The 27,752-nt window shown below is 39.9% G+C and overlaps 1 protein-coding gene across 1 annotated transcript in view; it reads left to right on the top strand.

Moving 5' to 3' along the window:
- Positions 1 to 27,542, top strand: part of LOC113122521 (eukaryotic translation initiation factor 3 subunit H) — a 46,745-nt gene extending 19,203 nt beyond the window's left edge. Inside the window, exons 3-8 of the mRNA XM_026293937.1 lie at positions 8,908 to 9,075; positions 12,766 to 12,865; positions 15,202 to 15,351; positions 23,035 to 23,155; positions 26,626 to 26,758; positions 27,232 to 27,542. Coding sequence (XP_026149722.1) covers positions 8,908 to 9,075; positions 12,766 to 12,865; positions 15,202 to 15,351; positions 23,035 to 23,155; positions 26,626 to 26,758; positions 27,232 to 27,326 — 767 coding nt within the window. The 3' untranslated portion in view covers positions 27,327 to 27,542. The remainder of the gene's footprint in view (positions 1 to 8,907; positions 9,076 to 12,765; positions 12,866 to 15,201; positions 15,352 to 23,034; positions 23,156 to 26,625; positions 26,759 to 27,231) is intronic.
- The last annotated feature ends 210 nt before the right edge of the window (positions 27,543 to 27,752 follow it).

The raw sequence follows: 27,752 nt of genomic DNA, 5'->3' as shown, positions 1-27,752 counted from the left end.
CCACAAAGGATGCAGTATGCCCTTCAGAATGAAGTATCGCACAAAGACACACAAGTAAACACTGGATCACCAGAAATTGAGGACTCCAGATCACCATTGGTTTGTTAGATGATGAACAAATTCAGGAGAAGTGAGTTAGTAAAATCTGGTATTCTCTGTCGCTGTTTATGGAATCCAGAGTAGCAGCAAGGTTAAAGGAGAATGAGTAAACAAAAAAGCAGCAGTGGAACGGCAAGGCAGAACAGGCAGCTCGTCTCAGCCTTCAAACATCGAGATTCACTTTATTCTCTGTAGTAGACAATGGCAGATGTAGTGTTTTGTTTTGTTGTACGTGGGGTAAAGTCAAGCCAGGTGTATTTTTAGTGTGCTTAACTGGATTTTCATGGAAGCTTTTCAAGAAACCTGAGTATCTGGAACAAATGTACAAACACTGAATAAAAAGCACAGTTTTTTACCTTACAAAACAGCTTGGAGTTTGGGTGAAGAATCACATGAATGACAGAATGGAGTACAGAGCAGCATTAGGTTGTCAGCTGTGCTGAAGGAATGGGCCAAGGATGTGGACTTAAAGTTGGTGGACTGCATCCTAAAGGCTAAATGGAAAATATGAAGATGCTGTGGAACTGCACCTTTCTTTACTACGCTGATATGAAAAGATGCCTAAATATATGTTTTTTTTTTTGTTCTTTTCTTGGGACGCTGAAGATGAGCATACTTTTCTGTGACCTCTGAACAGAATATGAGGAATTAGTCATTTGGCGTATCCCTCAAAACTAGCAGCCCTATCAATGATCCAAAATAGCTTATTTTTGAGTGTCAATTTTGTAAAAGTAAAAAAAAAAATGTTTATCTTTAGCAGGATATTAAATAAGTCTCATCTCTTGACTTTTTACATGCTGGAATGCATTTCAATCACAGCTGCAAATTTTTGTTCTGAAACTAAGACCTCAAGTGTTCCCCCCCCCCCCCCTTTTACCTATCCTTAATCAATGGTCCATCTAAAGCTCATCATTCTGTCTTTAACACAGCTAAGAGTGTGAACATCTTCAACAAACTGTAATCAGGTTATTTGTGATAGAGGTCTGACTGGCTCATCTAATGCAATTTTAAACTATTCAGATTCACCAAAATCAGGCAGTAGGGAAGGGAAGTGGAGAGTTAGCAAAATACACTGATCAGCCACAACATTAAAACCATTGGAAGGTGAAGTGAAAAACAACGATTATCTTGCCACTATGGCACATGTCAATGAGTGAGATATATTAGACGGCAAGTGAACAGTGCTTGAAGTTAATGTGTTGGAAGCAGGGAAAAATGGATAAGTGTATGGATCTCAGCAACACTGACAAGAGACAAACTGTGATGACTGGGTCAAAAAATGGCAGGTCCTTTGGGCTGTTCCCAGTATGCAGTGGTCAGAACCTAGGAAAAGTAATCAAAGGCAGGACAGCTGGGGAACCAATGACAGAGTAATGGGAGTCCAAAGATCACTGATGCACATGGAGAGTGAAAGCTAGAACCTTTCTAGTCTGAGCTATTGTACCATAAAATGCAGAAAAAACTTATTGTTGGCAATGATAGACAAGTGTCAGAATACATCACCACTGCTGTCATGTTCATGTGCAACTAGATGCCTCTCATTTCATTACATGGAGAAGTGATAGAATGTGGTGGAAAAAGGATCTGCTGCTAACGACCTGGTATCATACTCCAGAGGACACCTTCAGAGGTCTTCTGTAGGATCAAGGATGTTTTCAAGGCCAGGGGGGGTTAATGTGACTCCCCAGGTTTCAGACATTTGACACCATTTTATTCTATTATTCATCTGCTTAACTTCACATCAGTGAATATAAATTCAGATTAGAGCATGTGTGTTACTACAGCATACTTTCCAGGCAAGGCCCTGTCAGCCTGTCACAGTGGTGATTACAATGTGTTGTGACACAGAGGTACGTGTATCCTCACATTCAGATACACACTAACACACATCCTGGTGCCTGTGCTGAGATATTGTGGCCTACAGCAGCATGCAAGGTCTGATGCAGTTCACCTCTTATGTCATCGAGTATTAGAGTATGGACTATCTGTCTGGTTTGTTGCAAACACACACCTACACACTCTGACATGCACATGCACACACAGACATTGGTAGTGCCTTGTTGATTATAACTCGTAATATGACTGCCCAAAGTGGAGAGTTTAGCTCACAGCTGATAATTAGCTGCACCCCATCACACATAAACACACTAGCTTTAGATCAGTCCTCAGGATTCTCACATCTGGCACTTTCTCTTTGTAGTGAATTCTCCATACTTTCTCTAAGTGCGCACACACACACACACAAACAAAGCCAGATTTGCAGTCTCCCACAATTTGGCACTTTCACTCAGAATCACATCCTGTTTCTCATTTTCTGGTTCCCTTTCTGAACTCTTTTAAACACACATTCATTTTGTCTCTCTCACACACGGACAACACCCCCCTTTGCACACACACGCAGTAAAGCACTCCTAAGGGAATGGGCAGACTCATTCCCTGTCTGGCCTCGGGACCTAGATTGATTGATAGGAGAGACAGCAAGGCAACAGAAATGAGTGAGGAATAGCAAACGGTGGCGCATGCCCCTACCTCTGTGCCTTGATGATCATGTTAAATTGGCTATTCTCTGGCTAATGCTGCTGTTATGTCTACAGAATAATACCAGCTGTCTTGGTAATGCAACAGTTGAGAGCCATGTTTCTGCTGTCTTTTATTTATATATATATACGTATGTCAGTCCAGCCTTTTCCAGCCACTGGTAGGACTTTTGATATCAGCCACTTCTTCTATCTGTCGGTTGTACATACCGTGCAGGGGGTTGTCCTGCCATGATGGTTGCTGCTCCTCTTCCTCCACTTCGGGCTTCTGTTGCCTGAGATATTCACTAAGTATTCCGTCACTCGGGACCATCTTCCTGATGTATTTATGGATCTTTGCTGTTTCATCTCGTATGGTGGCTCTGAGGCTCACCAGTCCTCGGCCTCCTTCCTTCCTCTTCGTGTACAATCTCAGGATGCTGGATTTGGGGTTAAACCCTCCATGCATCGTGAGGAGCTTCCTTGTCTTGACATCAGTGGCCTCTATCTCCTCTTTTGGCCAGCTTATTATGCCAGCGGGGTATCTGATGACCGGCAGGGCGTAGGTGTTGATGGCTTGGACCTTGTTCTTCCCATTTAGCTGACTTCTTAGGACTTGCCTTACTCTCTGTAGGTATTTGGATGTGGTTGCTTTCCTTGCGGCTTCTTCTTGGTTCCCATTTACCTGTGGGATTCCAAGGTACTTGTAGCTTTCCTCAACATCTGCTGTGCTGCCTTCTGGCAGTTCAGTTCCTTCAGTCCTGACAACCTTCCCTCTCTTTATCATCTGACCAAGCTTATCCAGGCTGAATGACATTCCGATGTCATTGCTGTATATTCTGGTGGTGTGGATCAATGAGTTGATGTCTCGCTCACTCACCAGCCACTGGGCATTGGTGTTATGTGATGCCTCATTCTCCCATATGTTTTTCCAGTATTGTTCAGTCTCCAGCCTTGGTGGGGTCTGCTCTCATGTTACTGCCCTGCCACTGTGAGTACACTTTGGATGGTTCGGTAGAGAACACCCTATGGACCCTAGGACTGTGAGTTGCTGCTTGGCAGTCTCCAGGGCCTCTGGTATGGACAGCTTGTTGTATTTCTTACCCAACTCTTTCTTCATCCCACCTCTCTGCAGTCTGATAGTTAGGATAACTTATCTCTGTTGCCCTTATTTTTGTCTCCAACCTCCTTGTTGATGCAGGATTCTCTTCCTTGGTGGTGATGTTTATCTTGTGGCCAAGCACCATGTATCAAAGGTGGCATTTGTGAAAATGTGAGGACTTAATGTGGAGCAGCTGAGGGAAAGAGAAGGAAAACTACAGATGTCTGTCATTTTCTGCTCCCTCACCTCCAATGCTAATTTACTGGGATTGCAACATCCATCTTAGTATCAAAAAATATTTGGAAGTATATTTCATATTTTTCAACATGATCAATCTAAGGAATGTTTGCCAGCATATACACTCTCTGTCATCAGTCGGACATCTCTGAGCTGCCCTGGCAACAACCAGATTGTTTGATAGTCTGTCTGAATGGCTCCATTGAAGCAGAGGGTTAAGTGCTTTACTTAAATTAACCCTCATCTCAATAATGATTGAATTAACAGGAAACAACTATTTAAATAGCAATTAACCAGTATTTAGACTACCCCAAACAGATCAGACCTTTCCATCACATGCCTTGTATTTCCTTGTTATGCAAGTATCAGAGTATTCCCTATCATGTTTGAATCTTTCATTGTTGACGTCATCATTGTCATGGTATTCTTTCTTTAAAGCTCATTTTAGAACTAAATTATAATAGATCATCGATCAACAAAAGCAACAAAAAAGGGTGAAAATTAATTTCTTAAAAAAAAAAAAAAGAAATATACAGGTTCTTAAAACTTAAAGCAACTCTGTAACTTTTGCTCACAGTTTCCTGTGTCTGGTACCAGTGTCGTAAATACTGTTGCTGTATAAGGCAGCGCAATACAATTTGGACACAGTTTTAAAACGTTGACATCCATTCTGAATCTAAAACCTGACACTGTGTGAGGGAACGTTAATGATTTTCTAGGCTTTCTGAGTGCATTTTAGAGCAGGTTCATGGATTTGTTGACTGGGCTGACAGAGCCGACGAATCCAGAGTATAAGCCTGTCTGATATTGATTCGTGTTCAGACTTGTGTCTGATCACTGTCTCTTTCTTTTTTTTTTTTTTACTTCCTCTGACAAAACCCTCTTGGGTTTCTTTGCTGGCTCTGCCATGGTGTTGGTTTTGAGATTCTGTGTTAGATTGTTTCATCTTATAGTTAGCTGTTGGCTAACTCCACTCAGGCCACAAGTAAAACGTGACGTCTGCCGTAAAACAGGTCTCACTCTTCCCCGGACAGCAGATGGGCGGGGCTGAGTGATCCTACCCGAACATGAAAGTTACATAGTGCTGTTGCTGCTGATGTGAGGCCACTCAGCCTGCAGTGGTGGTAGAATTCATCCTGTTAAGAGTTGTTCTACAGCTGAAATAATTTTAGAGACATTTTAAGGTCTACATAGTGGCTTTTTATATTAAATTGTTTTTTTTTTTTTTTTAAACACCCCCTTTTTTTATTACACCACACACAGCGTATGGTCAAGTAGTTTGTTTTGCTGTTTTATTTTTTAAAAATGTATTTATTGCAGCTTTAGTTCCTGGTTTATAAACAAACAAGGTAGTGACCAGGCGGTATTTACCAGGCTCTGTGCTCTGCATTAGGTCTGTGCTGAATGAGCTCACTGGCCTGCTGTTTTTCACTCAGCTGTCTGAATCTCAGTTTGCTATCGGGCTGCTTGTTGGTTACTTGTCTGCATGTGTCTTCTGTTTTTTTTTTTTTGTCGTGAGTACAACTTGGAGTCTGCTTGTCTGTGTGACGCAGCAGTGGAAGCATTGTCTAGATAGGTGGGATAGCAGTCAGCAACAGTGTTCATGTTGCTGCATATTGTAATACCAATGAGTTAAAGGGTCATACAATGTTTTTATGTATTTGAATCTATTATTATCATACTTGAAAAGTCCCTCCCTAGATATTTTTTCAGGTAATGTCAGCACAATAATGAATTCTGTTTGGCAGTCAGTATATCTTTACAGCAGTGCAACTTCTTAAATATATTAAAGGAAAATGTGACCAATATAAAGGAAATTGAAACAACTGACTAGTGCAATAATGGCAATGGAATACACAAATTTCAGCTTTAGTTGCATTCTTGGGGCAGCTTTTAAAGCAGAGCACAAATCTTACTTCAATTCACAGTTGGAAATAAAGTTATCCAAATAAAATTAAGTTTAATTCAAACCTCAAGTATTAGCCTGAATCTGTTGCCTTCATTATCTGTTTCCATATAAGACATCAGAAATTGATTTATAAAGAGCTATGTTTTTATGTCATTGAAGATTTGAGCTGTAATTTCTGCAAAGATCTGTGTGCATGCTCCATGGGGTCTTTGTCATTTGGTTGCTCTCAGCTGCTCAGTTAACCTACCAACTGTGGGAAAACACTGTGGATCTCCATAATGTTTTGAATCTCTTTGGAGCAAGCTACTGCATGCACTTTTAAAATTCTCAGCAGTTGAGCGATGATTTCATGACCTTCTGGTATATGCCTTTTTGCTCCTTTTACAAACAGTTACAAAGCCTCAAGGATGTATAGAACAATTTGGACACAGTTTTAAAATCATTGACATCAATTCTGAATTTAAAACCTGACACTGTGAGGGAAAGCTAATGATTTTCTAGGCTTTCTGAGTGCGTTTTAGAGCAGGTTCATAGAAGAGCAAGGGAAGTGATTGTGAGTTGTGTGTATTGTCACTAAGAAATGTTAACTGATGCTCAGGCTAAAACTGTTTGTAAAGGGGTACGTTGGTTATCAGGAGAAACTATCATTTGTTTAGTTAGTGATTTAATAACTAGCAAGCAGTTATTTCATGCATTTTGTTGTGTTGTTATATATCCTCAGTATTTCATCTGATTTCATCTGTACTCTAAGGTTCCTCACTCTCCTAGCCATTTAGGCAATTATTAGCTTGGTTACCATTGTATTTAGGTTAGCAATTGCACTTCTAGTTTACCCTTAACATACATCAAGCCATAGCAAAAATAAAAATGCCCATATAGAAATAACACAATAATTACAATATATATAAGTATAATACCATGGTTACACTGCCAAACAGGAGATAGCATTAATATAACATCATTGTGTACTCTTACTGAAAGAGAGATGCAAAGATAAATTTCTGTGCGAGCAAAAACCCAACAAATCAAATGTGTTTTGTTATTAATAAGTTATTAGTCTAACATCAAAGCCACAATTCGTTGCTCTCTCTGTCTTTTAAATTGCCCCTCAGGGAGAAGTGTTTGAAATTGAAATAATTTTATAAAACCATGGATGTGACATGGCATATAAATCTATTGGACACATTAAGGTTATAAATAACTGGGAATGGACTTGGTGATTGGTGAAGGCAGGAGATACCCGATTGGTTTTCCTACCTGTGTCTCAATCCTTCAGCTTTCACTTCAGAGCCAGATCACTTTGTGCACAATTTCCCTGCTAATGATAGGGTGTTGGTGCAGGTATATGCATCATTGGTGCCTGAAAAGTAAGTACACATACTGATTGACAGAGAAGTGCAGAGACACATACAGTAGTATGGTGGCAGGCTGCCTTCCCTCTCCGTTGAGCTCTGTGTGTCCTGGAGTCTGCTGCTAGCCAGCCCCTGGGCAGAGCCTCTCTCCAACAGACTAACTCAGTCTGTCACAAACACTCTCTTCCTTCCTCTTCTTTTGCTTCTAGTGTTACTTGTCTCTCCAACTCTAATGTTTTAATTCTCACCTACTTCTCATTTATCACTACAAAGAAAGCCCTTGAATCCTCTCCCAACTGCTACACTCAACAGCTAATTTTTCTCTTTAAAATATATTATACACACATTTCTCTTGTGGGCTTGCTACTACACCTTAGATTCCCAGCCAAGAAACACACACACACAGAGATACACAGTGCCAGACACCACCTGACACCTTCTCCTCCTTATAGTTTGTCACAGAATTGTCTGCAGGTTTGCTTTCCCCTCATATACCATACCGTCCTCCATCCTGGATCTCTTACCTATCTTTGACCTACTTGTATTCTCCTGTCTATCTTTTTCACTTTCTTTTGTCTCACTGACCATGTCGATCACTAAATAAAAGGCTTAATTAAAAGGGTAGATTTGTACATCCAGGCCAACCCTCCAAAGGATGTGGTGGGAATGGGTCCTGTCTGCTTCTCTGTCCTTGTCTAGCGCTCCAATCCAAATGTTGTTTAAAATCATGGAACTTTCATTGTCAGGAGGAAGTGGCCCCTCAGTGCTGCTGTCCTCATTCAGCACTCCTGCAGGACTTAAGTGTTTAATTGTTGGCAGACCACACTGCAGCTTGTTTTGTTGTGTGTTGCGTAGGGTAGACAGTTGGATGAGGGGAAAAATGTTTGTGGGAGCTTGGTTAAAGACTGGATAAGTTAACTCAAAGCAGAAAATGTGTTGCTGCAGACTCCACGGTTCCCTGCTGTCCTCCACCTTTTCGTCTTTGCTCTTTCATGCCTCTGCTTTCCTCCTTCCCTGTTTGCCACCTCTTCAGTTTGTTCTTGTTAACAGCCCCTGCAGGAGAAGGATGCGCTCTACAGACTGGGGTCTAGGGGGCCACAGCTGCCCAATAACACCCTGATTTATCAGCCTCCTCCAGCAAGGCTGCATGAAGATGCTATTTTGCTCACTTGCTTTGGTTGTTACTTACAGCCGGCAAGACAGGTTGTTTATATTTCTGGCTGCACATCCTTAGGATGTGTCTGCCGTAATGAAATGGCTCTGCTTGTAATGTATCTAGCCTTCTCTCCACTGGCTGAAGCCTGTCTGTGAATCTACCCAGCTGTTGTCTCCCTACCATGATATAGTTACTGACAAGGAATGAAAAGGTAGCTCTAGCTGATGTTTGTTTTAGAGCTCCCCACCACAAGCACTTGATAATGGAAGGTGAATCTGTTGTTTTTCTTTTTCAGTGCATTTCTCCTTCACACCATTTCCCCCACTCTTTCTCATGTTTCTCACATCTTCTCCCTCCCTCTGTTCATAAAGCATATCCAGGTCCAGATGGAGACCAGATATTCACAGATCCAAAGAACAAAACAAAGTTGATTTCAGATAAAGTTCATCCTGAATTGATTTTTTTTTCTCCCCTCTCCCTTCTGTCCCCCCCTGTTTCTCACTCCCCATCCATACCTCCCTCTCTCTGCCTTGTAGTCCAGTACCAGATGGAGATGATGCGTTCTCTGCGTCACGTCAACATTGACCATCTGCATGTGGGCTGGTACCAATCAACCTACTATGGCTCCTTTGTCAGCAGAGCACTGCTCGACTCCCAGTTCAGCTACCAGCATGCCATTGAAGAGTCAGTTGTACTGATCTATGGTGAGTAGACCTACACAAATGAATGCAACAGGGCTATGTTTTGATTAAGTAATTATTTTCATGTATACCACTATCCACCAGATTATACCCAAATTAATTAAATGGGACATTTACTCCAAATGTCAGTAGGTGGGATCTGTGACATCAGATTATAGAAAAGGATCACCCTGTTTCCAGACAATGGTTTTATAATGAGAACAGTGTACTGATCACCTTTAGATCAGTGGTTACATAGAATATAAACCTATGCTCATTAACTATGCTTTGAATGCCCAAGACACTTTTAACTATTGCCCTATAAAGCTAATGGTTACATGGGCTGGTCTTATTCTTATCCAATCTATTACTGTTACTACCAGGAAGTGTTTTATTGACTAAACTGGAAAAGAACAAGAATGCAGGGAGCAGGTCCACTGCTGTTTTAACCACATGTCGCACATGCACTCAGCCATTCAGGGACCACAAATGACAGTTTCATGATGGTTGAAGGTGCTTCCATGGACAGGAGGCCAACACTAGTTAAGGTCTACACAACACAACTACACAAAATAATGCAGAGTGTTCTAAGACTAACCTCAACCTGAAAATCACAAAAAAACCAAAACTCAGATTCAATGCGCAGGGTCAGACATTTTCCCTTTCAGGGAACGGAGTAGAAGCAGGCACTTTGACATGGGAGTGGATTACAGTCACTTACAGTTCAAATCTATTTAAGTTTCAGCCATGGTTAAACAATCACAGGTGTCCAAGAATAGCACTGCCACTGATAAGTCTTATAATATTCTGCTGTGGTTAACATTCAGAGAGTCTCAGCAATAAGTCAGTCTGACAGATGTAGGAAAAGATTAGCTGAGGTTAGCACAAATGTTTTAAAAAACAATTGCATCAGGATGGCTAGATTTAGATTGTTTTGTGATAAATTGTGCAAGTGTTTATACTGACACAGAGCATATTTCAAATGGATGGGAGATCCTAAAGAATATTTTAAGGATGCCTTCTTTTTGTTCGGATTTTTAATAATGCCATCTTACATCGCACAAATTTAGATTTAGGCAGTGTGAGATAGGTCATTCAAGTTCATTTCTAATGCTGTAAGACTATGTTATGTCCTCCCAGTACATCGTCAGTGAAAGTGGGATGGTACAGTGTGTAGCGTCTGTCTGCGTCTCTTCCAAACCCACATTAGAAGAAGCAGTGACAAGCAAAAAATAAGGGAAAAATAGACAGGACTAGAAAGGTAGCTGGTAGCCACTAATGTGACACTTAAGGACGTCATATCCCTCCACCTGCTTCACAGTAAAAACCTTTAAGAGCTGCCCATAATTGCCACACCACAAATGCCATCCCAGATGGTGTAAGCTTTCTTTCAAATGACAACAATATTAAAACTTACATGATTGAAAATTAAAACCTGCCATAATCTGCATTTAACCCCTTAGTGTCTAAATAAATGAGAATTCATTACCACACAATCTGGTCTCTGAGATCCGAGGCAAAATATTATTAAAGTGCATGGATATGTACTTTAAAAGTAATGTTTCTGTGAGTACTAGTTGTTTACATATAATAGTGTTGAAATGTGACTTGCATCATTTACAAGCTGAAGTCATATCTATATATAACATATGATCAAATATCGACATTGTCAAAATGCCAGATTGTATAAAGAACGTTTTTCTGTGTTGCACACTTCATTATTTGCTGAGTTTAACTCCTTCAAGTTTACGAACCTGAAAAATAACAGTAAAAGAAAACCAGGTGACACAAACTCACCAACCTAAAATCTTAGACTAAAGCCGTTTCCTGTAGGTTGAGAGAGGCAACAATGTGAATTGTCACTGTTTATGAATGACATGTTTTAGTGCTGGTAAGTGTAAAGAAACTCCTTTTGCCATGTTCTCTAAAACTCACTACAGGGGTCATCATGTTCTCATATTGATCCATGATAGACAAAGATTAATTCTAACCGTCTGACACATGAACCCTTCTCATCTGGCCCTGCTAACCAGCTGGTCACTCAGGCAGTGAGTCCTTTCTTCCTTTCAACAAGGTCTCCTGTTAATGTCAGTCAATAATGAGGAGCTTAATGGATCAAAGCACTTCAAAGGAATTGACATTATCTCAGTTTAAAGTCAAAGGGAAAGAAAATTGATTTTTTTGTTCTCTTCGTCATTAGCTCACCAATCATTTTATGTCAATGCATGAATCAATCAGGTGGCTGCTATCCCGGGAAGTCTGGTTAACCCTTTGTTAAACTAATTTGTTAAATAGGTTTGCCATGTCAGTTATCTTCTGTGTTAAAAGAGGCATAGAGTTCAGGTCAGAGATAGAACCTCTTTCAAATCAACCTGTTTTCTATTTTCTTAGTGTACTCCTGCTTGTGTCATTCAGAACTGAAATTCTCTCTTTGGCTCTCACTCTCTTTTTCAGTTATTTGGATGTATACATTCGAATTTTAGTTTGTGTTTAGGTTTGCTGGTTTTACAGGTTGAGAAAACAAAGCTTACTGCATATTGACCAACAGAACAGATGTATAGGTGATGTGTGTCAGGCAGCACAGCTAGCCTTTAATGAAAAGATTAGGTTTCTCTTCTCAAATTCAAGAATCCTTTAGCAACTCAACCTAGATCAAAATTTGAATTCAATTCACAATCTTACTATGGATGTTGGAGAGTTGTCTCAGTCAGATGTGGCTGTCACCAACCAGTCTCAGTAGAGATTTGCCAGCATGAATTGAGATTGGCTGTCAATTGTCAGTCTTGTTTGTGAATAACTGTGCTGCAGGGAAATGGCTTGTCACGGTTGGCTGTTGGAAAGGGAATAAGTCACACTAAACTTTCTGGTAGGCCATAGTTTGGTGTCTGTCAGCAGTCCAGGCCTCAGCCAATATTCCTCCCCTCTCTCTCTTTTCTCTCTAGCAACACGAAGTGCAGTAAAATTGAATGACAGAGCCATTTCCCAGAGGTGGTCGAGATACTTTTACTGTTTCTTCACTTTAAATGTTCATTTAACCTCCAGCTTTAATGTTCTCCATAGAACCTATGATGTTACTGACATGTTAATTGAAAATTGTTGAATCTTAAATAAGGTCTACTACACTGCGTTACTACATTATACAATTTCACTATAATGGATGTTGTAGAATGTAAGAAAATTTGTGTCAAGTGGTCGAAGTTGGCACACTTCTTTTGACATGCACTTTGTTGCTATGCGGGAACACTTTGGTTACCGGTTGTAAATCAACGTGAGAAGCTTTGAACTTGAAGTAGTCAGTTGGAAGCCGTTGCCTACAGTGTAGAAAAGAGAAAAGAAGGCTTCTCTGAGGAAGTTTGCAGGGAAAATGTGTGTTGCTAAAACTGTATGAATACATGTTCTCAGCTTGTCAATCTTACGTTGCCCTTGAGCAAGGCATGTAAGCCCACCCACTCCTCCAGTAAAAGCTCAAAGGGACATCCACATCCTGGTATCTACCCAGTTGGGTTTCTGACCTTGAGTTACTGCTATTAATTCATCCATTGATTTTGATTAAATTAAGCTGTTTTACAGTCATATAAATATAGCTGCACATTTACATTAATATACAAATTAACTGTATGTGTTGACAACAACAAAGTGAATCCCAGGACAGTAGTTTGGTGAATTCCAAGAATATTACAGAAGTTTTACATAAAGTCTCTCTTGTCATTCTAGACCCTATAAAGACAGCCCAAGGCTCCCTGTCCCTCAAGGCTTACAGGCTTACCCCAAAACTTATGGAAATATGCAAAGAGAAAGATTTCACACCTGAGGGGTGAGTATTTTCACAAGACATTATAAATGCACTATATATGCATCTGTCTATCTGTCTGTCTATTTCTCTGTCTATCACATTGCTCATAGGAAATAAAATGTTTGCCTTTTTGCTCTTTAGATTTTGCTCATTCAGTGAATGCATATATGGACTTGTACATCCACAGGGGAGGCATTTAGTAGCGGTTGGAGATGGATGCTCATGCTAATGATTTATCAGCTCACCCCTGCCTGTCAAACAAATGTACCATATTTATGCTTTTTTGACCCCAAGGCTTATTGTAATTGCTTTTAAATTGCATCTAAACTGAATGTAATGAGGGGACCATTTTCTAAGCATTCCAGAGTAGTTCAAGTGCACAATCCCACACATGCATAAACACAAAACGCAAAGACCAATGTGTGGACAAATGCAAACATAACAACTCAAGGAAAAAATCTCACATCACACTTCGCACATCAAATTGCTGCCCATTGAGAATCTTCAGAGATGCATTTTTAAAAAAAAAAAAAAACTTTAAAAGTAAGTGCATTTGCAGGCTGAAAGACAATTTAACTGCATCATTTCATTTCTCATTCCCATTTACTCCACCTGTGTTTCTGTTGCCTACCACCTTATTGACGCAGTGTGTTTGGCCCACAGTCAGGATCCTTCTCATTTCTGCAGCTTTTCATTAGTTCCTATGATATATTACAGCTCCAATCTGTAGCTATCAGTGTTTTCAATAAGCCTATGATTGAAAGAGGGCAGCTCAGAGCATGAAAGGACAGTATCTCCACATTATAACAATCGTGTCTCTGTCCTAATATTTTCAAGATACCCTAAAAATCTGAATATCAGTCCTTGTGCTTTTTCAAAAACATGCCAAACCTCAAGTGTTTTCATTTTCCCCCCAAACAATGTGTGAAAAAAGCACTCTCTTTCAAGATGGTGTATTTGATGTTTGAGAGACTTATATTGTGCATCTTTTTGAGAGGAACTAAATAGACCCCTTTGAACTGCCCTCAAGGTTTGCTGGGTTATGGAGACAGTTGTCAATAGTGTCCACTTCAGCACACAATCTAAATCATCAAATTAGTCAGCCTGTGGAGTCGACCTTTGGCTTCGTCCAGCGGGGCCCAACTAGGAAAGAGTATGGCATTATGTGTGCCAGAGTCTGGGCGAATTGAGCAATTTCTCTTGCCTAGAATGTGCTGTTCTTTTATTTCTCATAAATGCCTTTTTACATCACTGTGCAGGCATTTGAAAAGGTCATAATATGCAGGAGATATTTAAAAGCACCGCAGATGGATAATTGTGCCAGTATGTACAACACATAGTGTATATCTTTATAGATTTTCCTTACAGACTGGTTATCCACACAGATTTTTGTCCTCCTCACTCAGACCCTGAAGCAGGATTGTCCACTTCATTGCCTCAGTCTCCTCATAAAGTTTGCCTGAGGTGATGTGGTACCTGGAATACAAAAACATTCATCCAAATTAGCTTATCAGAATCAAATGATGCTCTATCACCATCTATATCATACAGTCAAGCATAATATAAACGTCTCCCTTTCTGGTTTAGTGCACATGGGTGGATTAATGCAAAATGCATATTGATCCCATAACAAGCAGGACACATCGAACAAGCCAGCATTAGACATATACAGACATTAGTTGGTAGTTTATGCACTGTGCACAAATGACAGGCTGAACTAAGGCAGTCGGTCAATGTTATTGGATTTATGTGAGACATTAAGCAAAGTTTGAGGTTCCATTTTGTGTTAACAGGCCCATGTCAGAGAATCAGAAAGAGCTGCATCTTTTAGCTCCCGAGGAACAGGAAAAGGTGGTTAAGAATCGGTCTCCTCTTCTTACTAGCAGTGCTCATATTGCGTGGGGTAGGCAGTATAGGCACCCTGTCATATAACACCATCTTCATCTATGTTTTTATTTATTTAGCTCCTATACCACTAAGAAATGTTAGCCAAGTTGTAACAGTACAATACTCCATTTGTAGGCTTTGTAAATGTCCAAGCTGGTTTCCACTACTTATTCACACACATTTATATGTATTGGCATGCATGCAGTTTTTGTGGTTAAACAGGGAAGCTGTCACCTTAAAACCACTGATGTCCTGGACAAAAAATATATACTTTATGTTCCATCTCATTTAAATACGTAAATAAATAAGTATGGCTATTTAGGTAACGAATTAAAACATTTGTGTTTGCAAATGGCACAAACATTTCATTCTACAATAACATTTCTGTTTCCGCTGTGAAGGAAAATTGTGTATTAACCTTTCTCTTCCTGCCTTTCTCTCTCTTGTCCTGTCCCTCACTCCCTCAACAGCTTGAAAAAGGCCAACATCGGCTTTGAGCATATGTTTGAGGAGGTGCCTATCATCATCAAGAACTCCCACCTCATCAGTGTCCTGATGTGGGAGCTAGAGGACAAGTCCACGGTCGCCGACAAGCACGAACTGCTCAACCTTTCAAGCAGGTCAGATGCAGCCATTTACAAAGAGGGCCTGAGGCCACATACCTTGGTTGTAAAAACGAAAGTGTGGAAGAAAAAGTGAATGCAGGTACATCTGCTATCTGGATCAACTGCTTTGAACAGGTTTTCCTCAGGGGACCAACATTTACAAGATGATTCTGCATGGTCCTGTGGGGAATTGTTGGGTTTATCAACACCTGTCCTTTATAAAAAGCCCCGACCTTCAGTCCCGCTGTAAATTTTCTAGCATTGCAGGGAAAATGTACAGAGTATAAGAGATTTTCTTGCTGCAGATGCTCAGCAGAAATTTGGTTTGCTCTTGATTTTGTATGTAGACCTGCAGACTTTTATTCCCAGATGAAAATCTTTGTTTTTTTTTTAAGTTTTAAGGCGCCTATGAAAAACATGCAAATCTATAATCTTATATTGCAGTTAAGAGGCCCATATAAGTCCATTATTGCAGGAAGTGTTTCAGTCTTTATAATTATAAAAGAGAAATTGTACTCTTGTCTCTTGTTATGTCATTACATTACACATGAACAAGATCCAACCTGAAACAAAATAACAGAACTTCTCAGACCTCTCTGTCTTTCTGTAAAATCATTCTACAGTCAGGCCTAAGAAAGAGAAGTTATTGATGGAACTTACATCACCATGAACCAGCCAGCACTATGAAGAGTGTCAAACTCATTAGGTTAATTTGTACATGGTTTCCATAGTAGTGTGCATGCATATCAGCTGAAGAATGCAGTCAGTTTTAAAAACGTCTTCCAAGCTTTAAAAGCATGCCATGGTATCTATTTAAACCTGCAGGCTGCTTTCACAGACATGAGTTAAAGCTACTTCTAAATTAAAATTGATTTGACATTAGGGAACCTCTGGGCATTAATCTGTGTCTTCTGCACAGTTCTAAAGTGTACTAGATTGGAGAAAAGAATAAAGTGGTCTATTGATGTATTCCGTCTTATGTTTACCTACCATACATGTTTATTTATTTTGTTTTCAGTTTTTAGACACTTCTTCTGAAGGCTGGTTTAATTTAAATTCTTATCATGCTAATCCCATGAAAAGACCAAATCCAAACATGAATTGATTTTTATTAATAAGAATTGTTTTGTAGTCAAAGTGTCTTTATCTTTTGAATGGCACATTGCTTCATTACAATGAACATGGCTACTGTAGTTTATGTTGAAACAACAACCAAAGCTCATTTTTAAACTCTGGAAAGTAAATGTTCAGAGTGTTCTCTGTGTGTAACCCACTTTCTTGGTTTGTGTTGTTTGTCATTAGCTGTAGAAATTATCATTAGAAATGTACCCTGCCAGGGTCTCTCTTAAATCATTTCCGGAAGATTGAATGTGCAGCTGTCAGCGCTCAAGAAGAAAGGGTCAGGTTTGGTGGGTGATTTGATGACCTGCAATGTCACGTAGGCTGGTATATGCAGAGGACTAAATACATTGAGCTGAGAAGCATAAACCGCAGTCTTCATGTTTGTTATAATGAATGAATAAGTTACACAGTGCAACACTTGGCTCTTAATGGTGTTTCAGAGAATAGTGTACTTCTATGGAACATGGACATAAGATTTATGAGGCTGTGATTCCACAGCAAACAGAAGAAGGATAAATTCTAAGTCATGGGATTTATTGATGATAATTAAAAAAAAAAAAAAATTATCAAAATAGCACCACTCTAATCCTTGGACTACAGTACCAGATGTGCAGGGGGAACAGTATCAGCATTTCTCAAAATGTGTTAACTTGCCAGTCATAAAGTATTTTCCTATAACAATTGAAAATCATTTTAAATTGCGTAAACCCAAATCAAATATTATAGCCTGATACATTTTGTAGTTATTTTCCATTTTCACCACTTATCTGATTGTAAGAACCTATTGGTATACCTCTGGGTCAGTACTGCATGTTTCATTGGAATATACAGTCAAAAACTAGATACAGCAAATGCCACATCTAAATGCCAAAGCATTTTTATTCAGAAATGTCTCCAAAAAACAGGACCTGCCATCAAACTTTGTCTTCCATCACTAATTAGCACAATATGAACAAATATCACCCCACCATATCAACTCACAGCCTGGCTCTTTAAGTCTCGCATTTATCTCTCAGAGGCTCTCAGCATCAGTCTCAGGAGAATTTATCAGCAATCATTTATGGAGATAAACCGCTGCAAGTGGAGCAACAGCTGTGAAGCTGCTAATCAAAAATCTTCCCAGGGGCAGGTGTGAGAAATTAGTACAATAACGACCCAAAGTGCTGATTTACACACTGTTAGTGCACAAAACACACCGTGCTTACTTATACACTGCAGTGTAACACATCAGGGGCTGTTGCGATTCACCTCATCTGTGTCCTGTAGCACAAGTAAGCCATGAATTAAATAAACACTGCTCTGTTCAGACATCAGTGGAATTCATGTGCATGGCCAACCAAGCTCGAGCCCAGCACAGCCATTTGTTACAAATTGTGAAATAGACCAAAGGTGACTACCTCACTTTTCTTGCATATTGTTCCATTTTCCAAATTACTACTCAGAGGTTGAAACATAGCTTTTGATATGAACTGAAATGGGGCAGAAGCAACCTACTCCTCCCTATAGGTTTCCCAGCATGGCTGCCAATGGGATGTCTGCCGAGATGAAATTGTTTCCTGAAGTTGTCACATTGCTGCACAGCTCTGTCTTTGTATTGGATTGTGGCGTCTGTCTCTCTACATCTTCTGCTGACAGCCCCACCCTTTTCTTCTCATTTCCACCCCTTCAAAAAAGTAAACGATAATGGGTTTTATTTAATGTTTTTCCTTTTGTCTCATTTTCCAATCTGCAGTCCCATTTGTCATTGTCATCTACGTCTAAGGCTGAGTGAATGCAGTTTCACTCCAGCAAACATGGTTGTTCTTACCACAGATGATGATGTTGATCGTGGTGATGGATTGCGTGAATGTAAATTCATTGATGTAGCCCCCCCTACACCCCCAGCGTTGAAATGCTTTTATGTTGCCACTGAAGGTTTCCCACTATGGAGTAGCTCAAATAGTTTATTATGAATTATGCTTTGTCTCATATTTACTTTGTGTTTTGCAGTGTGAATGGTTTGCTTGGCCAGTCTATTGCCTACTGTCTAATTATTTTAATAGGCTTTCTCTATTAATGTTAGATAATGGAAGATATGTAAACATAGTTTTCTGCTGTACAGGGTTGCCCTGATGAGATGTGTTCAGTAAAGGAAAAGGGGACTGAGTGTAGGGACAGAGAACAAAAAACGTAAGACTGAGAGCTGCAGCTATAGAAGGAATGAGACAAACAATGAAGGTGAAATAACTGGAAATAGGGTCACAAACAAGGTGGTGACAGAAATGTTGCTGTAAATGAAATACTCTGTGGAAAAATGACCCCTGACAGACATACTTGATCCAATGAGATCAACTTTCAGAAAAAATATTTTTAGATCAACAGCCAATAATTAATCTTTCTTTGAGGTTTTTATCTGAAAATGTACTTCTTTGCATATTTTCACAAGCATAATACTCTACACTTATGTAGGGACAGTTAGATTTTGGGTATTTCGTGTCTGCTTTAAAACATATTATTGTGCTATGGATGCAAGCCAGTGCCCCAGTCCATTAGTTAAAAAGGCTCCATCAGAATAAAGCATCCATTGTTTGAATGGAAGTGACTTACTTGGCAGCTTATTTAACACCTCCCCTCTGAACTTTCAATTTGCTGAATGTCAGCCCATTTTTGCTTGCACATCAATACAGTTTTAGAGGTTGTCCTCTGTTGTCCTTTATGACTATGAGCATGTAGGCCTGAGCACGTTTCAGAGGCTGCCATTGAAGCTGACCTTTAAACAGAATCAGTGATGGTAGAACATCCCTCAGCAGTCTTTGATTTCTAATTCAGGGTTGGTTGAAAAACTGACTGACCCATCTAAATAATTTAACCCTTTGGCCTTTACAGCTAGAAACTATACATAGTTTGTTTTATTGTTCTGCCTTTTATAAACATACAGTAAGTAACAACTGAACATGCTTGAAAAATTCTAACACACCGAGGAAACCCTGCCCCCCTTTGAAGACAATGAAATGTAGTTGACAGCTCAGGAAAAAAACTGTATTTTTTATGGTCAAAAATATATTAACTTTTTACTTTTAAATCAAATTTGTGATTTCAATTCAGTGTGTGTTCTTAGAACACATGCACATATGCTCATTTCTGTTCAGCCTAGCTCAGATGCTTGACACATCCATAAACGGCAGATGTTTTAAAGGATCCTGCTCAGGCTAAATTATTTCCTTTGCATACATTATAAATGCACACCATGCAAATTAGCCACCATATTGCTTGATGGAATAGTTCTAAATTGGCTTTCGTCAGCGAGAATCAATTTTGTCACAGTTGGAGGAACACAGTAGGCAAATGTTATGGTGAGATTTGGTCCTCAGCCATCCATGTTCATGTTTACTACCCTGCAGCAGAGGGTTGACACACTGATCACACAACAGTCCTCGCAGGCAAGCCTGACCGGTCCCGGAAATGACTGAGGCAGTCTGACCCATGGAAATGACTGCTGGGGCTCTTGAAAATTATATACTGTTCACAAGGCCTTTTTATTTATTTCATAATTGTCCTTTTGTTTTCAGCCGTTAAATAAGTAGGGACTAAAAAATGCATTTGCAAAATTTGTACACAGGCATTATGGGAAATTATTCGATCACTTATATGATGCAGTTGCCAGAGGGATACAGTTGTGAGCATTGCTCAGATTGTAAAGCATGTCACAACAATGATATAAATCAGCCATAGTTCATCATCAATGTACATACAGTTACTATATCTGCCTCCATGGTTCCATTAGTTTTTTCCCATGTATGTAAGCATGTGGGACTTCATCTGTACATGTGCATTTGTAATTAAAACGTTACCAGTCTATCATGCTAAGCTAAGATGATAACAATGAGTGGCGTGCATGTGTTTTGCAAACAGACAAGTGCTATATTACAGTTACATACAGTTTTTGGCATAAACACTAAAGCTTCTGTGAAGCAGTCAATCGATCTTAAAGTTACTTTTCCACACAATATAATAATAGTAAAATATAAGTCAGAACTATAGTAGCTTTGATCAAAGATTGATGTTCATTATCCTGTTGTGGTTTGTAAATTATAACGATAACATAACAATTTCCTTTTTAATTTTGTTTCTGATCACCTTAATACCACCACATATACTAAATTTGAAATAATGTCAAGACTTTACTTTTAAATACTCTACAACTCCCAAGGCCCCATGTAAAATACAACACACATTGTTTTAAATGACTTCCAAGGACATTAAGCTTGGCTGTCCTTGCATATGAAGCATGTAGCGACAACATGAAGAAGCTGTCACAGCGTGTCTTATGTTGGCATTGACAATAGCAGGAATGTGAAAAATTGGATACAGAAAAAAATGGTCATAACTGGCAATATAAATGTGTACAGCTGATATCAACACTGGTTATGTTTAAATGGTTTATGCTTGTTTTTCAGTGTTACCAAATCTTAATTATCCTCTATATCAATCTGCTGTAAAAAAAAAAAAAAAGAAAGAAAAAAAAAAGTTTCTAGGAAAAGATGGAGCAGCTGTGGAAATAGTTATTGGGATTTTTTTTTCTTGTTTAAGATTGCACAGAGCCTAAGAAATTGACAGTGGGTATTTTATTTATTTGTTTATTTTTTTATCTTGTAACAGAAGCCAGAGAGCATGAGGAGCCAGGGGAGAAAGAAAGGAATATTGATTCATAAAACTGTTAATTGAGCGGGCGCCCATCCATGTACGCAGGGGATGCCGGTTCAACTCCTGAGCCAGCCATCGTATAATCCTGCATGTCTTTGCTCGCTCTCTCCCCTAGTTTCCTGTCTCTCTCCACTGTCCTGTCGAAAAAAGGCAAAAACTGACCAAAAAATAATTTTTAAATTTTTTTTTTTTTTTAAATTGTTAATTGAAAAATCTCAAAGTAACTAACACGCTCCAATGTTCCTCCACATATTCACGCAACCACACACAAAACAGTTATATCAGCACAGGCGCCTTCATTGCCAGAACAGACAGAGTCCTGGCAGTCCTTGCAGGTACAATTTTCATTTAAATAAACATTCAGAAATTCTTTTCCCACAATGCATCCTGAATTATGTAGGACCCAAACAATCATAAATGAAACAGTATACCTCCACTGAGGAAAGTACATGAAGATGACCTGAAGTAGAGCACTACAGCCTTGTCAAGGTTGAGCATAAGGCAGTAGTGAGACATTCTGTTTAAAAAAAAAGGGGGGGGGGGGCTCATGAGAAGACAAGAAGAGTAATGCTGGAGTTGTGCGTTGAGGGTTGTCAGCCTTGTTGCAATGGAAGTGTTGGAAGAAGATGAGGGACGTGACACCAGAGCAAAGAGATGTAGCGCAGGGACTGGTCCTCAGGTCTGAGTACCGTCGAGGAGAGCCCCAGGAGAGAGATTTCGTGTCATATGTGTTTCAGGATATGTAAGATCAACCTATCACGTAGGAGGTGAATACAAAGATTATATCAGAATAGATGACAAACAGACTGCTGAAAAAAGTGGCAATGTAGCAATTTTTAGACTGCAACCATCAGCCTCTTTAGGGACACCTTAATGCTTGGATTTATCATTCCTAGTGGTTTCAGCTTGATGGGAAGAAGAGTAATGCTTTTGACAGTATCTGGGTTCAGAGTGGGTTTCTTGAGCAGAGAAATAACACCAAAACCCCACTGATACCTAGTATTAACATGTGATCTATTTTTCTATACATTACTTGCTTAACATGTTCTAACAGAAAGAAATTTTAATATGCCAATTGGTAGGAAGAGCTAGCGGATTTGCTAGCAAATATGCTAGATCAGGTGAGGGAAGGTGGTATTACTGTAGGCTCTATTATCCTTTCCTCTCTGCTGCAAGGGTTTAATTATAGCCTTTTGTTGGTTGGAAGTTTTTCATAACGTGATGAAACTGTACAAATGGTAGAATAAAAGCCAGAGTACATATGATATGGTTGATCAGACTACAATACATTCTGCATGCTTTTATGCCTCGAATTAAGGTTCAAATCACAAAAAAGAAGCTCAGATGTTAGTGTAAACAGCATTCAGCTGCTGATGTATAAGCATATCATATGTGGGACAGTACTCTGAACATTTATGAAAAGTATATAATCACCAGTAATTGCAGAATGACTTTTATGTAACCTTTTGTTGTCTATATTCTTGTGTGGGTGGCGTCTCATCTGTGCAGTTGCTACTATTACTTTGCAACAGTGTAGTCATGACAGTGTAGTGGGAGCTGTGGACAAATCTACAGCAGCTACACAGGAGGTTGATTTAGAACTTTTACACCTGGGATACCAGAGACCTGTGAGCCACTATGCAACAAAACTCAGACTCTTAAGGACTCCAGAAGAGCTCTCTTCTAGGATAGCCTGGCACAAATGATACAACGCAGCTGTAACTGAAATGTTTAAAAAGGTTAAAGCAAATTGTTGGGTTGGTGGTCCAGTCCTCTGCTTCTCCCGTTTATATGTGGGTTCACTGAATCCAAAATTGCTCGCAATGGTAACACACACAATTGCTGATGGTAATACAAAAACATATGAATAACATGCTGACATTTTCCCTCCAGCAACCACTTGGAGAAGAGCCTTCAGCTTCTGATGGACAGAGTGGATGACATGAGCCAAGATATTGTGAAATATAATAACTACAGCCGCAACCTCAGTAAGCAACAGCAGCAGAAACACCAGGTAACTCAGATATGCACACTCACATAATTCAAGATTTCAAGTGCACACACCACCTACTGACACAAAGAGCAAGCAACAGCAGCAGAAACATCAGCTTACCAGCATGAATAGAAAGCAATTGTACATGCACACACACACAAACTCAGCAAGCATTTTTTTTTTTCTCAGACATGGACATAACCAATTGCAGCCATAGCCACAGCAGGCAAGCAGGAGAAGCACAGATAACACACACACTAATGTACATGCACCCACTCAGGACCCATAGCATCTTTTGTTTTAACACAGGTTTGTTCAGCCTACTAATTTGACTGGATTGAGTGGCATCATAACTATCACCTATGAGATTAGGAGAATGTGTGGAGAGATGGAGAATGTGAACTGTAAAGTGTGAAGGAAAAAAAAAAAGAATGCTACTCTCAGATATGTTTTTGATGCAGGTTTTCCGCAGGACTGTTTTCAGATCTGAAGGCCTCTAATCTGGACACCAATTTAGCTTTTCACTTGCTTAATCAGTATACAAAAAAAGCACTATTGCATTTGGAAACGCAGAAAGACAAACACTGCTTTGCCCAAGGATTTTACAGAAGAAGTTGCATTAACTTCACAATGTAAATTAGTGCACAACAAACAAATCACCAGCCCCAACCTGAGCATTGGTAACTTCAAGCAAAGGCACAGACACAGGTTTAAAAGTCATTTCTGTTGTTTTGAGCAGCCACTAATAAGATAAGAATGACTGATGTTAACCTTCAAATATCTCTTCATAGTATGATCATCACTCACCCCACTGCAGCTGCTGGCATGCATCCACTGCGGATCAGCACCACTTCAGTTTCAGACTCTTTTCTCCTCCATCTGCTGAATTATTGTTATAGTCAAGGAATTGGTCATTTTAATCACTGCGAGGGCTATTTCTGTAACACAGCAACTGATTTGTCCTTATGTGAAGAAAAGTCGGTTCAGAAGGTTAAATGCTGTGACTGCAGTATATGGACCATTATCACCCTGGGGCAGCTAATACATATTGACACAAAGTTGGTATGAATAACTGAAGTTTTTTTTTTGTAAATAATAATGTGTTCTTTTTTGTGCCACCAACTCAAACTTGATTTAGCAACAGTAGCACACATGGTATGTGTTTTTTACAAGCACTCAAGACATAAACATACACATACGCACGCACAAATACAGCCAGAAACACCAATAAGACCACAACAAAACACACTATGCACATGTGCAGAGTCAGCCACGTACCATTTGCAGCTACACATTCAGCCAGATGTGCCATAAACATCTAGCAACACATACAAACGCAAGCGATCTCACACACACACATTACTCAGAAAAATGGAAGAGGCACAAAGTGATTCACTGATGTGCCCATGCACACACACACACACACCTACGTTCATGCAGCTCCATTATTCTGTCATTACTGTCTGCAAGTGAAAATGAGAAAATGTCTGAAGTATTAATGTTGATCCAGGCTGAGTCATTATCATCTCAGCCGGCTGCAGATGAAAACACAGCCAAGTTTACGCACATTCAAGACGACTTATAACAAACATCTGTGGCCACAAGTAGTCTCCCGTTTGCATAAACGCCATTCACAACCAGGTCCATGAAGAAATACATAGCTAGATAACTGCACATCCCCGGGCCACTCACACACACTGCAGCCATTATGATCTATCATCCTTCCCTTCTGACCTACCGATCATCACAGCCTTGAAGCCATAAACACACACACACACACAGACGTTATACACGTATACACAATATCCACACAGCCCCTTTAATGCATTTAATGTTTCATGTTCTTAACAATGGACAAAAGGTACACACAGAAAAAGAAAGTCATCCTGTATTACACCTTTTAGACATCCACAGCACTTGCTCGATGTAATCTTGTGCTATTGACCCTGCTGCTAGCTGCACAAATGGAGCCTTATTAATCATCATAGAAAGTTGCAAAAAAGCGCCGTGCTTAGAGGGCTCCATTTTTCTTTTTTTGCTGTCTGAATTTGGTAAATATCTGGTTCCCAGGCACAGTGGCCAGGTTAGTCTCAGTACCAGGGAATTTATATCTCACCCACCTGAGGTATTTATTTCTTTCTCAATCACAGAAGCAAACAGCACTTAATGCAAAGAATCTTAATTTATGGTTATTGGTATATTTCAACTACAGTGATTCAGCATATTTTTAACTCTTTATTTTAGTGCCACACAATTATTTTTGCTAACATTTAACACAAAAAAAAATACATTGGAAAAAAAGGCCTGACAACTGGGAAAGTATAGAGGTTTGTGAAAACAGAGTGAAATAACTGCAGCAAAATAACAGTGAGGTCCTGCTGCAGTCTGTAAGAGAGGGGGACAGGATTATTTTCCTCTGATGTAAAGCAGAAGTTACAGTACATGGGAGTCCACACCCTAGTCCAATTCAGACTTTTGTGGCAGGAGTTGACAATTGCTGTGCCCTCACATCCCCCATGTAGGAAAGTACATCTAGTAAACGCTCACTCAAAGGATATTAGTACATCATTGGGATGTGTTTATTAAAGGATGACGATTACTTTTTAGGCATTGTATGTATACATATATATTTTTCAAAATGCAGTAATAGTATAAAACTGGTTGTGATTCTTAAACAGTGTTTCATCATAGCGTTTCATCCTGCTGTGATGCATTGGCAGAAGAGCTAAGTACTGGTTCATTTCAACAAACAGTTATTAGCATTATTAGCATTTTCTGTCAGTTTCAGTCACTTCCACAGGTGTGTTGTGGGATGTTTGGTTGAAAGCACTCAGGTTGCTCCAGTCATCATTTTTTTCTGCTCCCCTGCTGCAGTCTCCTTTTCCACTGGTCCTTGTCAGTCTCCCCTCCATCTTGCCAAATTAACAAGGCTTTTAGGATCTCCAGAGACCTGGCACCTCACTGATTTACCAACTGTCAGAGCTCCAGAAATCACTACATCCCTGTCAGCACTCTGTCTCCCCTGTCTATTCTTTCATCACCATATTTCTGTACATCTCACTTCCTTCCTGTTACTGGTTCCACTGCCTGCTGCTCTCCTTCCTCTTCATTTTTCTTTCTTTATCTACTATCCACTGCCTCTCTGCTCTCTACATCTCTCTAGCTATATATTTCTCTCCTTCCTGTTACCTTGCCTCTCCCTGTTACCAGCTTTCTTACTTCATACTTTTTTCTTCACTTTCTATCCTCCCACTCTTCACCTTCTTGTCGTCATTCTTTCTCCCTTTCTCTTCTTTACTTTTCAGAATCTCATCTTGTCTGTTCTCACCTCCATCCACCCATGCCTTTGTCTTTTGCTTCCCAGTCCATTTTCAGTTTTACCCTCTATTGTCTTTCTGCATTCTACTTAACCCCCCACTCATTTCCCCCTCTACTCCTGTGCCTCCTTCCACTAATGCCACCCCTCTTTCTTTTTGCGTCCCTTTCTCCAGTACCTCCAGCGACGGCAGCAGGAGAACGCTCAGCGACAGAGCAGAGGGGAGCCCCCGCTGCCTGAGGAAGATATCAGCAAAATGTTCAAGCCCCCCCAGGCTCCACCACGCATGGACACACTGCTTATTGCAGGTATGCACACACCAACAACACCTCCATGGCTCTTGTCATCTCCCCACTACCAATCGCTCCGCCCCCACCCTCGCTCTTTCCAAACTCCATCAGCCACTTCTGTTCCCCTCACCGACGCTCAGGTTCTGTTTTGTAATTATCTCCACGATTATCTTGAAATTACATTAATTTAAAGTTTATTGACTCAATCTCCAACTCAACCTCCCTTTCCCCGCTGTTTCCCGCTGTTTCACGCTGTTCAGCTCTACTCCGCCTTCTGACAATGCTCTGATCTGTCCGTTTACGCCATTCTCCACTAATTTGATGTTGTGTTGTGTTGTTGTTTCCCTCCCTCTGCCTCCATCTGTTTGTGTGCATGGCTGCATACAAATGCATGTACATACATATGGGATGTACTGTATGTCTGGTTCTGTGGGTGTATGTTTGTATATTTGTGTGGGGGAACACGGACTCATGTGGCTACTCTCCAACAGGGCAAATTAACAACTACTGCCAGAACGTGAAGGAGTTCACCTCACAGAACCTTGGGAAGCTGTTCATGGCGGAGGCTCTCCAAGGCCACAACTAGAGGAGAGACAACACAGTGAAAGAAATCAGCAAGTCAAGGGGGAAGGGGGGGCAAGGTAACAGATGCAAAACCACCTCAGCAATGAGTGGAGTAGCACTGCGCCTGTGTTTGTTTCCTGATAATGTATTCATTGTTTTTATGCCAACCCAGTCTTGGATACAAAATTATCTTTGAAGATCATTTGATTTGGATTGAAATAAAAAACTTCCACCTCTGCATCTTCTCCGGCTCTTTGTGTGTGTGTATTCTGCTTTTGATTGTAAATCCAGCTTATTCTAATGTAGGTTTGGGCATTGTTTTGTGTTTTGCTATACAAAAATGATTGGTTTATTATAATATTGTATAGAACAGTAATATACTGAAATATATATTCTACAACAGTACTTATATGTAATGTTATTGCTACATGATTTTTGTTTTGCAGTT

This window comes from Mastacembelus armatus, chromosome 16, assembly GCF_900324485.2.
Source record: "Mastacembelus armatus chromosome 16, fMasArm1.2, whole genome shotgun sequence".
Taxonomy (NCBI): domain Eukaryota; kingdom Metazoa; phylum Chordata; class Actinopteri; order Synbranchiformes; family Mastacembelidae; genus Mastacembelus; species Mastacembelus armatus.
This window is presented reverse-complemented; position numbering and strand designations above follow the sequence as displayed.